We start from the raw sequence: 17,568 nt of genomic DNA, 5'->3' as shown, positions 1-17,568 counted from the left end.
ACAGCCGACCCGTTATCGGTCACGATGACTGACACGTGGTCGTCACAACCCTAAACCGTGGTCACATCGTGACATTATCACGCGACACCGAGCAGTGGAAAAATTAATTGTAAAAAGTCGATATATTTTTCATTACACGACAGGTTATTAAATTTGATAATTCAATACTTAATTATTTGTGAGAATTACATAAGAACATTATTATTAACGTTAAGGCCTGAACTATGTACAAAAAAAATAATTGTTACTACACATTATGACTGAGCGGCGGCATTTCTCCGTTAAATTGCAGTCTGGACAAAAAAATGAATCAGGCGTCCATCTACTCGGAAAGTTCTCTTTTGTTGTTGTTATTATTAGTAAAAATTCCCTTCAGTTATGTCAGATAACTCGACAACTATTCATGTAACCTAAAATGTTGAGCGCAAAAAAGTGACGAAAATATTTAAAATAGTAATTTTCGTGTTAGGATTCATAGTAGATATGTTGACGAAAATTTTTAGTTTGGTCGTTTTTACAAGATGGCGGATAAAGTAGCGCTTCTCATCACCCTTTCAAAATATACAAAAATATACATATATTTGCTGCTATAGTGATTGCTATTATAGTGATTATGCAATGATTTAATTATTATTATTAACTTGAATCTCGGGTTTCACAAATAAAAATAATTCTTGTAACTTGTATTTAATGTCTATTTATAGTCCACATGTTTATCAGTAAATAAATGAACTATTATATATTACGATTATGTAATTATAGGGTCAAGTGACTATCAAAGGCAATCCATTTGTAACAATTTAGGTGAATGATAAGTGATTTCACGTAAACCAACATGTGAACAAGCGATCTCCAGCGAAATTGCACATAGGAAATATGTAATAAACAATATTATTGATTTATCAATCTGTAATCTACTGAAGAGTAGAGGATTTAGAGGAGGTATAAGTCAGGCTTTCACACAAAAACGAATAATAGAATTATTATTTTATGGTTCTTTAAATTATCTTATTAAAAAAACATTTGAATGCAGTCGTGTGAAATGTATACACGACTGTGTGATGTACATATAAATTGGAACGATAATATACTTAAGACCCCGTTTTTCAGTTAGAAATGAATGTTAGTTACTTTAGAAAATGTCCTTACATGACAACAATATTAATTGACGGTTTCTCAATTAGAAAATTACTATATATATACATTACATATACAAATAAATGTTCCTTTAATAAAATACTTACTAAGCGAGTTATTTATTTAAGTACATAAGAATTATTAATATTACGTCCTTAAATATATTATACAAAATAGGTCACTAAATAGGTCGAGAAATTACATCTGCTTAAATGTTTTATGTTTGGTTACTATTGAACAATTCGTTTTGCTGACGGATAGTATAAGCGTATACGAAGAGTAAGCTAAAAGTCCTATAAAAAGTTTAGTTCAGTGATTCCCAAAGTGGTCCAGGTGGACCCCCAGGGGTCCACGGGAGACTTGCTCGGGGTCTACGTAGGCGTGAATAAAAAATGGGGGTCCATAAGATGTTAATGGGGGTCCATTTTTTCTCTCCAGTTTGAGAGAATCACTAACAAATTCACAGATTTTAATTGCTGAAATACTCGTAGGGTTACTAAGGATAGAATTAAAAGCACCAATATTAAATAAATTTAAATTTAGTTATTTAGTTCATATTTTATGTGTTTCTCTCAAACTGTGGTTACGGACACATGCCAATAGTTGGTCTACGAGAAAAATAAGTTTGGGAACTACTGGTTTAGTTCATTTCGAAGTAGCATGTATGTGAATAGTTTGACGACATGTAATTTAAAAACGATCTGTTATTTTTATAACCAATATAGGTGGACTGTAAAATGGGTGGGTGATCGGCTGATGGTACGTGGTCACGACTGCCAACGGCAATGTATAATACCGCCAATACACCACCATGGAAATTAAGATGTGTATTGCTGTTTGATTCGATGGTACCTATCCAAATAGATTTGCACAAAGCCCGCCCACCAAATAAGTTACTGATCTAAGTACATTAAAGATTCGTTATATATAGAACTCTGTATGATAAGCGATGACCTGACATTATATAGGATGTTGCAATGCCAGTTGTTTTTATGACATCGTATATTATCAAACAACTTATATGTTTTTAATTCACGAGAGTTATTATGAATTAATGTCCTCTAATACTGGCCTAGACTTGATATAACTTTTATTTGTGGCACTCATATTAATTTTTAAATTTATACTAATACTAGCGACCCGCCCCGGCTTCGCACGGGTGCAATGCTGATACTAAATATACTAAAGAATATCTTACAACGTTCACGATTAATGCTGTATTGCTTAAAATCGCTTCGAAAATAAGTCATTATTTCTCGTAAAATGTAAAAGATAAGAAATGGTTATTGTGGGTTATCCCTAAGAGATAGACAAATATCATTGCGGACTTTTTTGAAGACCTTTTTAAGGTGTACAATACTGTAGTACATTATTTTGATTTTAAATAATTTAATAATTTTGAATATTTTGATCTATCTACAGTCCGAACCGGTGGTAGTTTTACTTTAAATAGTTTGTTAAATGACGATTCAAAAGTGCTTGTAAAAGCCTACTTGAATAAATTATATTTTGATTTTGATTTTTTTGCATGCATATAAACCTTCCCTATAGCAGGATCGATAGCACATCATAATAACTTTTATCAATATTTCGACAAGTCATAAATAGCATTATTGTTTATTAAAGAATTGATATTATGTTAAGTACTATTAACTAGACAATAAAGAACAAAATTCTATAACTAGACACCATACACTTGATAAAATAAAAGTGACACTGCAAATTAATTTATTACTCATATAAAACTTTTTATAAATATTTGTTGTTAATTTACTGTGGAATATGCATTGTCATATTGCTCATATGACTTACATTACTCTACTACTAAAGGACATTATAGGATTATTATTATTCTATTAGGTTGAGTGGGGGGAAGATGAAAAACGGTATAACACAAAAAGGCATCAATAAATACAGATTTTGTGTAATTTATCCAATGCAGGCAACATTCATAAGACTGCCATTTTGTTATGTCCCACATCACATTCGGCACTTGTCGTTTTGAGGGATCATTCATAAGTTATAAGCGAATATCTACGCTGTGAATTTAACGCGAGCAAGTCGAGTGTTTTAATCTTACCCCGTATCGTGTAACATTATTTACGAGGTAGGTACGAGTTTTTTATTTGTATACATACTTATTATTTGAAATTGGTATGTTCCTATGTCTAAATATCCCTACTTTTTGTATTCTAGGATTTATTTTAACATTCCGTCTTTACCCGCCAATATTTGACAGGGTAAGATAAACATAAAAGTTTCCGTCTCGCCCCATTTTCAAAAGTCATACCAATGTTCTCAAAGTGTACCTAAAAAAAAGTTTTGTTTTGTTACAGTCATTATATAAATTGTCAGCGGTACAATTTCAGCTAATATTATCTAAAGTTATGTATATTTGTATATTATAAGAGAGGCCAAAAGCAAGCAAGCGGGTCACCTGATGGCTAAGTGATTTCACCGCTGCCCATAGACACAAGAATCAACATTCGGGTGGCCTTAAGGAAAGGGGAAAAGGAACGGGCATCTGGAACTCTCACTCACCAGGCGAAACATGACAACCACTAAGAAGCTAACCACTTCAGGGTGATTTTCTATGAGAGGGTAGTATCGGCTTGGCTTGGCATTAACAATAAAAGATTTTGTATGATTGATATCTTTCATTTCTGTATAATCTTAGAAAAGTAAAGTGAAAAGTTTGAGAACCTCTTGTTCAATCTTTCCCCGGCGGGGCAAGATTGAAATATAAAAAACAAATAATTTGTGTTATCTGGGTTATTTGAAGGTATTTTGATATTATAGATAGTTCTGATGTATCAGGACAATTAAAATTGTAGCCTACTGACCGTCAATATCGTCTGATATTAATTCGAACGATTTTAGAAACTACTTCGATCATTACCCCTGTTTTTTTCTTTCGATAAAAACATTATAAGTAATGTTTTTTTGCTTTCTAATAAATATAACAGGGATTTATCGATATGACATAAAAATATGTTCTTTGTACTTTATTCACTATGAATATAATTTTAGCTTAACTTAATATGTACTGTCATACAAGATGTCAAAAACAACACTGCTCACCTCATCAAAAAACCGTTCGATCTTCCCCCCACTCACCCTATAGGGTATCTACAAAATTAATTATGGTACTTCATTGTATAAATATATTGTGTAATTGATAATTGTAAAATGTAACAAAAAATAACCGAGTTGGAGAGAGATATGAAACAGTGGTAAATTTTAACTTTTACCATATCTACTACCTTATGAAGCCAACTAGGGTTGCCAGGCGTCCGGATATAGTTATGTTTTTTGATTGCGTGCCGACCAAAATAAAAGGTGTCCGGCTTTTGATAGACTTTTTACATTCATTTATTTATGTGGTAAACGGGATACATTTAATTTTATGTATATTTCGTTCAAATTTAATAAGGTTTATGGTAACAATGAGAAAAGCTTGATTTTACATTTTAAAAAAACTGTACTTATTTTTTTTACCCAAATGTCCGGTCAAACTAGCTAGATATATACTCTACTCCACTATATATATATTTTAAATTTTACAAACTGCTAGGTAGTACTACTTACTGCTTAGTAAGTAGTCGCTCCGCATGGTTCCGGTATGCACTATCTAAGTGAAAAAGTTTTTGTGAACTGGGAGCCAATTTTACTTAGAAATTGTTATTTTATCGCAATCAAATCGAAAACTACTAATTGCTTTTCCTATTCTGACACGACGACTTAGTTACTGTCGAAATTGCAACGGACGAAAACCGGGAACGTATCGTGATACATAAATTAATAAAATTGGCCCACAGGTAAGATTCAGCTGAGGTGCATCATCCAAGTTGGATCTGTACAGTATTTGTAAAAATCGTAACCTTTATAAATGGGTTAAATAATATGCTCCATATTTATCCAGAATCTGAGATACATATGTACATTCGTTCAAACATTCAAACAAACTATTCAACAATGTCGTATTGCAAAAAAAGTATTATTTTACAATTTATATATAAGACCATTTCAAATCTAAAAGGATTTCATAAGTTACTAAAAATTTTGAACCGCAGGTATATGTATGTATATAATATAATGTACTTAATAATATCAAACAGTTTTAACAGATTTGTACTATTTTTTTTTAATTACTCAAAAATATAAAAATCTGTGTAGGGTTTATAATTCGTAGAAAGAGAAACGAAATGAATTTTGCTAAAGGTCTTTTATCAAAACACGTACGGGTTTAGTGGAAGATACAGATTATACTCCGCTTTACTTTTACTGCATTCGCGGGTCCGCCGTCGAAGCAGAACGTCGCTCGACGACGCCATCTTGCCTTCTGTATTATTGTGCGTGTTTGAAAAATGAGTTTTTTAAAAATAGTGCTGTTCTCCTTGTGCTGTAACTTAGTTAGGGCAACAGTAAGTTTCTTTTTTTTTTTAATATATAATATTATTTACTTTTTATAATTAAATATTTTATAAATATAAATATTATAAAGATTTTTATATATATTTATCTTTATAGCTTTGTTTTTATTATATTTATTTAATTTATATATAATTCCGAAAATAGTTTGTATTTATTTGTAAATTATAAGTAATGTTGAGGGTAGGGTAGGAAATGTAAATTAAATATTTTCCGCAGATGACGACACTTAGAAAAGAAATAAATATTAAAATGTCTTTTTGTTTCCTAAGTACTAGTTATTTTTTTTATCTATATTTAAATATATTATGTGTAATCAAGTACTTTAATAAAATTGATATTACTAATTAACAAAAGACATATTTATACAAATGATACATATATTAAAAATTATAAAATGTTATGATATTATTCGATAAAAATATTTAAAGAAAAGAAAAAAAAGATTTTAACAAAATTTAATTAAGTTAATATTTATTTAAAATACATTAAAAATGTGTGCCATAAAATGCATCAGCTATACAACCTGGCGCACTATTAATGTATGCTATATTTAAACAATTTTTTTTTTTTAATTTAACCGAATTGCCAAAGAATACATTTTTAACACACTTTAATTATCTATCTAGATACAAGGGATTCTTTTTTAAAATATGCATACGTTTTGAAAAACAAATATAATGGAATATTTCAATTTATTTATTTTAATATAAATTATATTGCTTGATAAACTAGTCAATATGTTTAAAATTAAAAAGAAACATCACCATAAACATGTACGGACGTGGTAATCTCACGTACACATAATTATTATTCATTCGTTATAAATAATATCACATAAAAGGATAAAAGAATTTATATCAACAATTTCCTCTGTTTATTTCTTTTATTACGTCTAATAAATATTTTTTACAAAAGTAGAACTAGGAAATAGCTTTAACGTCCAAATATATACAATATACACAATACATAATATGTTTTTTACAAAATATTTGACCGCAACGTTTATACAAAAAAAAACAAAACATAACATATATATGTTATGTTTCTGAACTAAAGAAGTTTTACTTCTGTCTACTTTTATCGTTAAAAAAATAAATTATCTTGGAATGTTTAATCTAAATATTGACGTATTTGTTTATGTTTTATAAAATTGTGCTAAATTGAACGACGTAAAGAGCTGATGGGTATTTTATACGAAAACCTGAAATCGATTTATCATAAATGGGGTGTAAAAAGTTTTCAATATTTCTCTGTTTATTTTATTATTACGTAAGAACACTAAGGAAGGTTATTCAACAAAGACGTACTCCGAGTTAAAAAAGTCGTCGTCAAACTTTTTGGCATCAACTTACACTACAAAAATTACATTGTTATAAATAGATTGTGTTGCAATATAAAAAAAAAAACGAGTAATGTCGGCACATTAAAGTAACGTCAATATATGTAAATGTAAATATTAAATAAGATATGACAAGGGTACAGGCAACACGTCTGTGGAGATAAAATAACGAAATTAAAAAAAATCATTATATGTCTATATTTATCTCCGTTAATAATGTATGTTATATATATATACGTACGATGTATGTGTTAAAAATATGTGTATTATAAGGGATTATTAGATACGAAAAAGGGCTTAATAATAATGTTATTATTATAGACATAAAAAAAAACACAAGAGACAAAGCAAAAATCCTTATAAAGGAACGAAAAACAAAAGCCAAACGCATAAAAATGCATCGTGTATACGTGACTTAACATCACGTAGCCCTCTAAAGGGATTTTAGAACGCACTGATAGAGCGAGATAAAACATCGTACCTATTGTAGGAGGAATAAAAGGTATCACGTGCACATTGAATGCATTTTTAGGGACGCCCTTGTGGTGTAAGTGTAGAAAGAGTCATCGTATCGAATTCGTCATGTATGAGAAAGGGATGGATGATATCACGTCGTGGTTGTGTGTTGGGTTAATGTACGATCATTTGGGAGAAGGAAATCCCTCTAGGTCATCTTTGTTTATCAACAAACGAGTGTCTCTATATAGAGCGAGTCACTTTCGTTGTCATAAGGAAATGTTTTGTGACTGCACATGTGTGCAATCCATCATGACTGGAAACAGAAGACATACTTATCATAATGACATTTATCGTTTTTAAAAATTATTAAATTTTCTCCAAAACTACTTATACAATTTTTCTATATAAAATACAGCTAACGATAAGTCATTGTAACTGAACGTAACATCAAACACGAACCTGAACTCTTCAAAAACAACAGAATTTTGCTCAGTTTTACTTTTTTTTAAATCTACCTCGTTAATCTTTCACATCAGTCCAAAATGTTTACCTAATATACTTTTTAAAATTCATCTAATATTTATTGTTGCTTTTTTTCTTTTGACCTCGAACGAGTAGGGATCAGGGGACTACCTGTACAGGTAATCAGTAAGATCAAACTCGAAACTTACGGCAGAATATCATCGTAAAATGTCAAAAAGTGACTCGCTACAGTAACTGATGTTATAATTTAGGGCTGGAGTTTTAGGTATGAAGTAATATTATACTTATGCTATGATACTTACCAAATATAAAATACGGTCTAAGTATATATTATAATTATTAAATAATGATACCAGGCTTAGCCATAAACGGGGATGTCTTTTCACGACAAATTTCAAGATTGTATCGTTTATTTTAGTATTATCTCCGCATAGTCGATCGAAAAGTAAATTGGAATTCGATTGTTACACGATGTTGCTTATCAATAAAACATCACATGATACTGTCTTAAAATGTATATATTTTTAAAGTGACACGATATCGGATTAAAGATAAATATTATTGGCTTCACGGCCATATATATGTAAGTAATGTTTCAGAGTTTCTTTGCATTTATAACGGATGTATTACAGAGCGACTAAATAAAATTTCACTTAGGAATCACACGATTGAGAAAGTGTCAAACTATTTAAAAATCTATGGGCCAGTATGGGCAGTGGTGACCATCAGGGGCCCATATGCCCGTTCGCCTACTTATGCCATAAAAATAAGCATTTGAATGGTCTATAAAATCGCCTTAAAACCTTCAAATAGTTGTATACTATAAGGTATCTATATCATTCAATAGTACGCTACAAGGCTATGTACGGTCTATGCCGGATCTTTGTAGTAATTAATACTTAATGTGAGATTGAAAAGACTAGGTACTAATAGTGCGACGGACAAAACCTCGTTAAAATATATTCAAAACTATCACAGAAATAATTTTATTTACAGAATACATACAATGCAGCTATAGTGGATGTATCGAGCCCAGATATAAATACCGGAAAATATGCTTCGTTGATACGTGAGGCTGGTGAAAGGGTAAGTTTGTAAACTATTTGCGTAAATATACATTTTTCGTTTGAAATCATCTTTATCCATTTTGGGGCCATTTGTCACCTGGCCCTGAACCTTATGGTTTACTTTAGAACTGACTTTCTAAGTGGTAGGGCTTTGTGCAAACCCGTCTGGGTATATATACTTGGCAATGAAAGTATCTCGAGAAATTATAAATTAACATGTTTACAAATAACCGTGTAAACTGCTATTATGAACGATATAATGAATTATAAAATCGATTTGCATACAATATACAACACAGCTTGTTTTAACTTATTGATGATAGTAGAAAGTGGACCGCAGTATCCCCTATGCTTAAACAACTATTATTTAATCTTTATTAGGAGGAAAGCACTTGTATTCATCAGACATATCCTGTATTCACAATTTATATTTATAAGCTGTAGCTGCAGTTAGTGCTTATTTTAATTTTAATATATGTTCGATGTGACTCACAAAAATATATATTTAACAGTTGTAAATTCATGGAAAAGAAGATTTGGAACTTATTGCACCTGTTCAATGCCTTTTGGTTAGTCAATTTTTGCAAAAGATGAGCCGATATAGCTCAGTGAACATGTATCTTAATAAAATATTGTAGATTAGAGTCAGGCAATAGAATGTTTGGTAGAATAAGCCCCAAGCTTTCTCCTTAAGAGAAGAACCTTTATAGCAAAAAACAGCAGTAGGAATTTTATGGGCTGTCAATGGTAATAGCCCAAAAAATACTTTTCTTCGTTGTATAATTATATCTGTATCTTCATAGACATGTTGTCCATGTCTTTGGTGTATCTTTTAAATTTGTATCGATGTTATTTTAGTTTTCCTGCATGTTTTTATTACCAGGCAGCATCGCAATCTAAGTTCAGGATTAAAAATTTATAGAAATATGGTAAAAATAAAACTATATCTGCACTAGGAGTTGTAGTTCTAGACGACTGCAAAGATAAAAGGTTCAAATTTCTTTTATCAAGCCGCTTATGATGAGATCTTTCGTTGATGTGCAGTCTTTGATAAACTCCACGATTGGTTGTCCCAAAATCATCGGCGGTAACACGTACCAAGAACGAATATTTGAAAATTAAATGAGAAAAAATGTGTTTCAGGATGTGGATGTATTGGTGCTACCGACTCCCCGAAATGTTGCATCTGAGACCGAATTTGATTCCTGCATAAACGAATTAGATAATTACGATGAGGTGAGTTTAAATATAATTATTGTATACATTATTAATAAAACAGTATAAAAAAATCTTTCAATTAAAACAACTATTAATAAAAAAACTCTAATGGTCTTTAGTTTATATCATACATAAATGTGTTTAACTTACTAACCAAAACAAAACTAAACGACGATGAGAAGATGATATGATATTTTAAAAACATAAGCTCCGTTTACAATTTCTCGATATTGTTATCCTTATTTTACAATTAACAGGTGTAAATTAAGTTAGTTTAGGGTTTTGAAAAACGGTCTGATCTTTGATAAGCCATATCTAATTACATCAAATACTATTCGTATTTGTCTGAAACTGTAATGCGCGTTAAAAACAAGATAATATTAATAGCGATTATATTTGTTTATGAGCTACTTTAAGGATTTCCTTCAAGATATAACTAATCTAAGAGGATAAGTGACATTACTACACAGAATTGAATAATAATAACAAAATGATGCAAACATTTATTTTACATTGGGCGTTATCTGTAGTTTTAAAAATAGAAAAAATGTTTTGGTCTGGATGGGAACCAATTTATCAGTCGTTGCGTCCAAAAGCAATTTTTTTGTGATCAACGGCGAGGGATTCTTTATTTTTTTTACAGGCACAAGGAACATTGCATGTTAACGTGTGGTTTGGAGCGCATTGCCCATGACAAAGAGTTTTATATTTCTTATAGAGCCGTATGGGCGAAAGTGACCAATTGATATCCTCAGCCAGCCAATTTGTTTGTCTGGCTCCTCAAACTGTAGACGGAAAGACAAGGTTTCAAAGTGTAATTTAAACCGAATCTCGTACACAAATATTGCTAAGATATTAATTAAATAAGATTTGATAAATGCGTCATCATAAAATTTTAATAAATTCATTGTCATTCAATGATCTAGCCTTCAGTTTTTGTTAATGTTTTTTAAACGATTGACGTTAGGTAAACTAAGCTCAAGTTCAATTTAAGTTCAAGCATGAGAATCATATCACAATATTATATTTATATGACATCATATTCTAAGTTGATATTATTGTTTTGTTTAAAATGTTACGCTGACTAGCAAACGGGGCAACTGATAGTAGGTGGTCACCGGCCCTAGTTATTGGCAATGTAGGAAATATTGCCCATCCCTCTATCGTCAATGAGCCATCTACCTACTCTAGCTATTACCAGTATTTATGTTTGAATTATTGTCCACAGATAATGAAAGCGGTTTCAGATGCCGCGAAAGACGCGCGTATTTACGTCGTCGCTCAATTACTCGAGAGATATAGTTGTCAAAACCGGGAAGAACTTATAAGAAGTAGCGTAGTCTTCGATAGGAATGGAGCTGTTATCTCTGTGTAAGTCCACAGCTATTTTAAAAGATAATTAGTTGCAGTTATCTCGCTGTTGCATTAAGTTAACGATTCTTATAATAATAGACTGAACATTTTTAAAGGGTAGAAGGAAGCTAAAGATGCGATGTTATTTATTAAATAAGGACCAATATAGCGTTATAGGTAATATGTAGCGAGTATAATATAAAATATTATTAATTTACCGGAGGAAATTGACTGAGATGAAAAGCGATGGTTTTTCCTTTGGTATTTTCTTTTAGCGCAAATGTTAATTGTTTTTTTTTTTATATAATTTAATAGTGTATTGATAGACAAAGAGAGACAAGTAAAACATGCTGCGTAATCAATATCATGTTTTATGTTGGTCTTCCTCGGTCACTAGACTGATTAATTTATAAGATTGCAGAGATCTGCTAGACCTAGAGATTTCGGTCCTGGGTTCGAACCCTAAAGCCAACGAAAAGCTATCTAAAAATACTAATTAAAAGGCTGAAATTTGAAAGTCAGATTTATTTACAATCGAATTTTACTATCAAAATGTTCCTTTACCAATAGAATCGAAACGCAACCGTTGGTCGTTTAACTGTTTTCTTATTCTGGTCGGTCGAAATTGAATCGAATAAGAATTACAAGGGAACATATAGTTCGAATATAACTGTTATAAATTCGCAGAATTATCCTAGTTCGATTCAGCTGAGGTTTTATGAGGAATAGAACGCGGAACGTATCAGAACCGTTATAAGAATTGGTTCCCAGTGGCTTAAATAAGCACGTTAAGTTGGTACTGAACTGAACTTTCTCCGTATCGGATTGCTATTACATCTGATTACGGGAATGAGTGAATAGAGTGTCCCTGAATTTGCGCACAAGCTTGTATACCATGTTATCTACTAATTAGTCTACTATTATAGTCGCAAGTGTACCTGAACCTTTATAATTTCGTATAACGGTTGATTCAGTAAATTGAACGCGAGTTTTAAAACCAATAAGGAAGGATAAATATTAACACGTGAATTATATCGTTTCCTTGCGTTTGGGTTATTCATCATTACTTGCAATAATAATACCTACTTTTGTACGATACGGCTAAGAATACTAAATATTATAAATGCTATAGTAAACGCTGTCTGTTACATCTTTACACTTAAACCACTGATTTAGATGAAATATCGTGTGAAGATAGTTTGAGAGTTTGGGGAAGATATATATTTATTATGCATAAAATTAAAATGTTCTTTATTCAAGTAGGTTCATAAAAGCACTTTTGAATCGTCATGTTACACTGTTGAATTAAATTTAAAGCTACCACCGGTTCGGAAATTAGAATCAACCGAGAAGAACCGGAAAGAAACTCAGTAGTTAACTTTTTCCACCATTTTTTTAAATATATATCCTGCCTTGAGTCAATACATACTAAGTTTACGCTTTTTTTATCTTTAATATAATCTTGTATTGAGTATTATTGTAAATATAGAGACTCTTTGTAAAAATAGTTTTTGATCGAATCTTGGCTCTATACAATATATCTTTATTTTATATGTGTGTATTACTTTAGTTACAGAAAACCTGTTAACAGTGGATCGAGGTGCAATACGACAAGTTCAAAAATGGGTCATTTCACCACTGACTTCGGCGTAACATTTGGTGTTCTCATGGAAGATGATATTATACTAACAAATGTAAAAGAAGTTAATGGGATTAAGAACTTCATTGTATCTTCATCTTCTGAGGCGACTTTCGTATTTGGTGAGTTTTGAATTTGAATTAATAGAAATGTCTTAAAAACAAATACAATTATGCATTGCGTTTGTATTATTAGCCAATATTGTGATCTCATGATCCATTACCGTATCATCGATATTAACTGTCAATTTAAACCGATACGTATAAACAAAAATCAAAAATAATATGGCGACTCAGCTGTCATAACGAATATATGTCAATAATTATATTGTCAAAAAAACCGCAAGTATCGTATGTCGGTTTACTTTTGCAAATTAATTGATTTTCTAAATTTAGATGAAGGATTACGAGAAACATTACTGAGTCTTATTACTTTAATCGATTTAATGAATATATCTATTAAATATAATAATATTTTATATTACAGCTAAACATTTTTCTACATTTTGGGCGTATACAAATAACATCAACCTTATAATTGATAATGGAAAATTCATTGGAAATATTGATGTGCCGAAGTTCTCCAATAATTTAATTGTGGCAGAATTTGAAAGCTATGGATCCAGCGGTATGTTTTACGATTATTTAAATATCGCTAGACTAAGTTTACAGTGACTCAGATTCGGTGGGAAAGTAAAATATCGTGAGGAAACATAGGTTGAATTATTTTCTGGGGCACACAAATGGCATTTGACATTTATTATTGAAGCGATTTCAAGATTTTTATTCTCGTCAAAATTGTTCAACGTCCATAGTTGTTCTTGGTAATGAATCGAATATTATACTCATATCATTTTCATATGTTATTTCCGCCTTATTACAAATTTGACAATCTCCTCCTGTATATGTGTCCAGCAGTTTGTATTTTGCCCAGTATTGAGATATTTGAAAGCTATATTTTTATGTTCGTAGGTAATCTTTTGGTGTATCGTTTTTATTCCATAAAAGCAAAACCCATACATGAGCAAATAATGTAGCTTTCAACCGGAATCATTCTTTTCGAAGATTACCCCTACATACAAACAAACAAAGTTAAGCGAGACGAACAAACAAACGATAGTAAAAAACGAATTGTACTTATTGCAGATATCTCAAAAACTCTTACAATCACTCCACCCACCAGCTACTTCATTGGAGACATGAGTCAGTACATCATCAGACCATTGAACTTGGAGGCCAGTACAAAGGGTTACACTGAAACCGTTTGTCAAGGGAACATCTGCTGTCAGTTTTATGTGAAGACAAATTCAATTGGTACGTGATACGATTCTGTCATTAAACGCACAATTTTAGATTGGTTATATAAAATTCACAAGCAATCATAGTTCGTTTGCACAAATCCTACATTCAGTTTTCTTCTAGCACTTCTCTAAATAACAAAATAATGGAGTCGCGGAACCCTTCAGTTTCCTTACCTTCTAATAAAATCTAAAGTTTCCAGGCAAATTCAAATACCAATATTCAATACAGAAGCTTTACACTTATTTCTCTTTAGTCAAAGTATCTACCACCCGCTCTGAAAGGAGAAACCTTATCTGAAAAGACCGTGTAAAGAAAATCAGCTGGTATCCTCATATCCTTTAGCGCCCGACCTCCTTCACGCTATTTTCTTTTTAATTAAACACACCATACATTTATAATTAAAGTCGGGAATGAATAATTAAAACCTTATTTTGTGTCATTTACATAAAACTTGCTCTAATCTAAAACAGTCTATTTATTTGGAACTTTTTTAAATATATATGTAAAACTTTATACAAACATCATTATTTCTTTTTCATTAAAGAGATCACTCCCAAAAGACAAAACCTACTCTTCTAAAAGTATCCATATCCTCTTGTTTTAAATTACAATACCGTTACATAATTACCTTCTGGTAATATACCATTCATCCTTATGTACTACATATTATTATATATATGTTTATTAAATTGCACGAGGTATAATTTTTTAAAATTTTTCCAGGAGCCAAACAGCAAGATGTTACTTACGGTCTGGTAGTGTTCGATGGTGTACAAAATTTGGGCAACAGCAATATCGGTGTGCAAACTTGTTCGGTCGTGGCCTGCGCTGGATTATACAAACGCTCGTGTTTTGTTGGGTAAATTGATTTTTTAAAATGTTTATAATTTATTTTAAATTATTATTATTAATAATAAGACGCACTAGAAAGCATGTTATGCACAATTATTGTAAAATGAGAAGATTTTTCTTTTTAAATATTTAAAATTATAAGTATATCAATTCAGGTTCAATATAATTGTTATTTATTTTGCTTACAGGTCTGAAAAGAACAACACCAATATCATATTCGACAATATTTTAATCAAAGGTAATTTCTCAAATGGCAACACCGCTCATTTCCCCACTATTTTAACAACAGCCCAAAGTGTCATGAATAAAGAAAACTTTAGATTCACTCCTCTAAATAAGAATACAAAATATGTCACTGCTGAATTGTATAATACAGAAAATGTTCTATCTTTCGGTATATTTGGTAGAGATTACTCCAAAGATTATCAGACTTCTGAATTCGGAAGTATTAACAATACAAGTATTATTAACGAATTATCTGATTATATTTCGAGTGATAATGTTCAAGAGTTCTTTGATTATCTCTGGATAAGATTGAGAGTTTTAATTTTCGTTGTGTCCATTTATGTTTTGGAAATGATGTAATTATTATAAAATATTATAAGTATCTGGTGGTGGAGCAAGGATATTTTAATAGAAATTTGGAAATATTGTCCCTATATTAAAAACATCGTTTTTATTCCTGAAATATTTGTCATTTTAAAAGATAATTTAACAAAAGTTTTTCTTAATATAAATAAGTTCCTTGGTTCAGTCAACTATTTTTAATTGTATGATTTTAATTAGCTATTTGAGGTCACCCCCTTTCAGGATTTAATGTAACTGAAATTTTATTAACAGATATTATCCAGATATTTGTCAAAAAATATTTTGTTCCTTAAAGCTATAAACTATAAGTGCCATCATCTTTTCCATGGCTACTTAAATAAGTATTGTATCAATCAAGAAAATTGGGAATTTTTATGTAATTTTTTTCTTAGCCTGTTAATTTATATTTCTGAGATTTCTATGTCTATTCCAATCGAAGAAGGAATTAAGATAAACAAACCTTATATTTATGTATTTCATGTGATTTGCTAATTGCTCAACTATATTGTACGCCACTAACAGTTCTTGATTAATATGTAATTATTTATACAAAATACTTCCGTCAAATGTTGTTTATTTAGCTTTTGTCCTCTTGTGGTTGGAATAGACTATAGCTTGGTATATATTTTAAATATTATTAATAAATGGCCTTTATTATTTTATATTTTCTAATGAAGTACATTGCTTAATTAATATAGGTTTTCGTAAATTTGATCATGATATAATGATTTTATTTATTTATTATTAAGTCGATTTTTAAGCATTTAATAATGATTGTTTCTTTACCTTGGTAGCTCTTAATTATTTCTGTTAATATAATAATTTGTATTTTTAATTGATTCTAAATTATGCATTTTAGAGTTTACAATTAAAAAGCGATTCAAAATTACTAATTATTTTTTTCCTGAATTATTAAATTTAAATAATTGTCCTTATTAATTACTTAATATTTGCTTATTGTATTTATTGTATATTATATACTAATGCGCTAAAATGTGAATGTTTCTGAACAATGGGTGTGTTTTAATATATTTGTTACTTTTGAATGTTCGCACTGTTTCCGGGTACTGTAACAGACAAATGACTGATCTCTGTGATATTAGATAAGTGTGCATGAGTGATAATAAATATTTTTTTAATTATTTCTATTATTTTATTTCAAGAACAATGTAAGTACGTTTTGTATTTCTTGGTGATTGTGTGTTTGGGGGCGCAGCGTCTATCATTCTCATTCTCCTCTATTATTCGTCATATGATCGTTCACAAGCATCTCTCCCACATCCCTTCTTACACACTCCATCCGTGTTCTTAGTTGTCCTCTTTTCCCTCCCTCTATGGTCGTGTTCACCACTCTTTAAGTAACGTGTTTTTTTTTATGTTATAGCTTGGCGGACGAGCAATTAGGTCACCTGATGGCAAGTGGTCTCAATCGCCCATAGATAATAACGCTATAAGAAATATTAACCATTCCTTGCATCGCCAATGCATTACCAACCTTGGGAACTAAGATGTTGTTTCCCTTGTGCCTGTAGTTACACTGGCTCACTCACCCTTCAAACCGGAACATAATAATACTGAGTACTGGTGTTTTGCGGTAGAATATCTGATGAGTTGGTGGTACCTACCTAGACGGGCTTGCACAAAGCCTTACCACCAAGGACCCCTCTCTGCGCCTCACAGGTCCATACCAGCTCAAAG

At 30.9% G+C, this 17,568-nt stretch overlaps 1 protein-coding gene across 1 annotated transcript; it reads left to right on the top strand.

The window, feature by feature from the left end:
- The first annotated feature begins 5,410 nt into the window (after nt 1-5,410).
- On the top strand, nt 5,411-17,007 carry LOC113397714 (vanin-like protein 1). The gene is made up of 9 exons (XM_026636167.2): nt 5,411-5,561; nt 8,849-8,938; nt 10,063-10,155; nt 11,366-11,508; nt 13,061-13,251; nt 13,616-13,756; nt 14,275-14,442; nt 15,154-15,289; nt 15,471-17,007. The coding sequence occupies exons 1-9, from the start codon at nt 5,505-5,507 to the stop codon at nt 15,865-15,867; spliced, it is 1,416 nt and encodes a 471-aa protein (XP_026491952.2). The 5' UTR covers nt 5,411-5,504; the 3' UTR covers nt 15,868-17,007.
- Nucleotides 17,008-17,568: the final 561 nt, after the last annotated feature.

This window comes from Vanessa tameamea, chromosome 23 (genome assembly GCF_037043105.1).
Source record: "Vanessa tameamea isolate UH-Manoa-2023 chromosome 23, ilVanTame1 primary haplotype, whole genome shotgun sequence".
Classification (NCBI taxonomy): Eukaryota; Metazoa; Arthropoda; class Insecta; order Lepidoptera; family Nymphalidae; genus Vanessa; species Vanessa tameamea.
The sequence above is the reverse complement of the archived record's forward strand: the minus strand, read 5'-3'. Positions and strand labels throughout refer to the sequence as shown.

Coding starts and splice junctions, on each gene's coding strand:
- LOC113397714 (XM_026636167.2), top strand. CDS start 5,505: ATGAGTTTTTTAAAAATAGTGCTGTTCTCCTTGTGCTGTAACTTAGTT. Junction 8,939..10,062: donor TACGTGAGGCTGGTGAAAGG/GTAAGTTTGTAA, acceptor AATGTGTTTCAG/GATGTGGATGTATTGGTGCT. Junction 14,443..15,153: donor TGTGAAGACAAATTCAATTG/GTACGTGATACG, acceptor AAATTTTTCCAG/GAGCCAAACAGCAAGATGTT.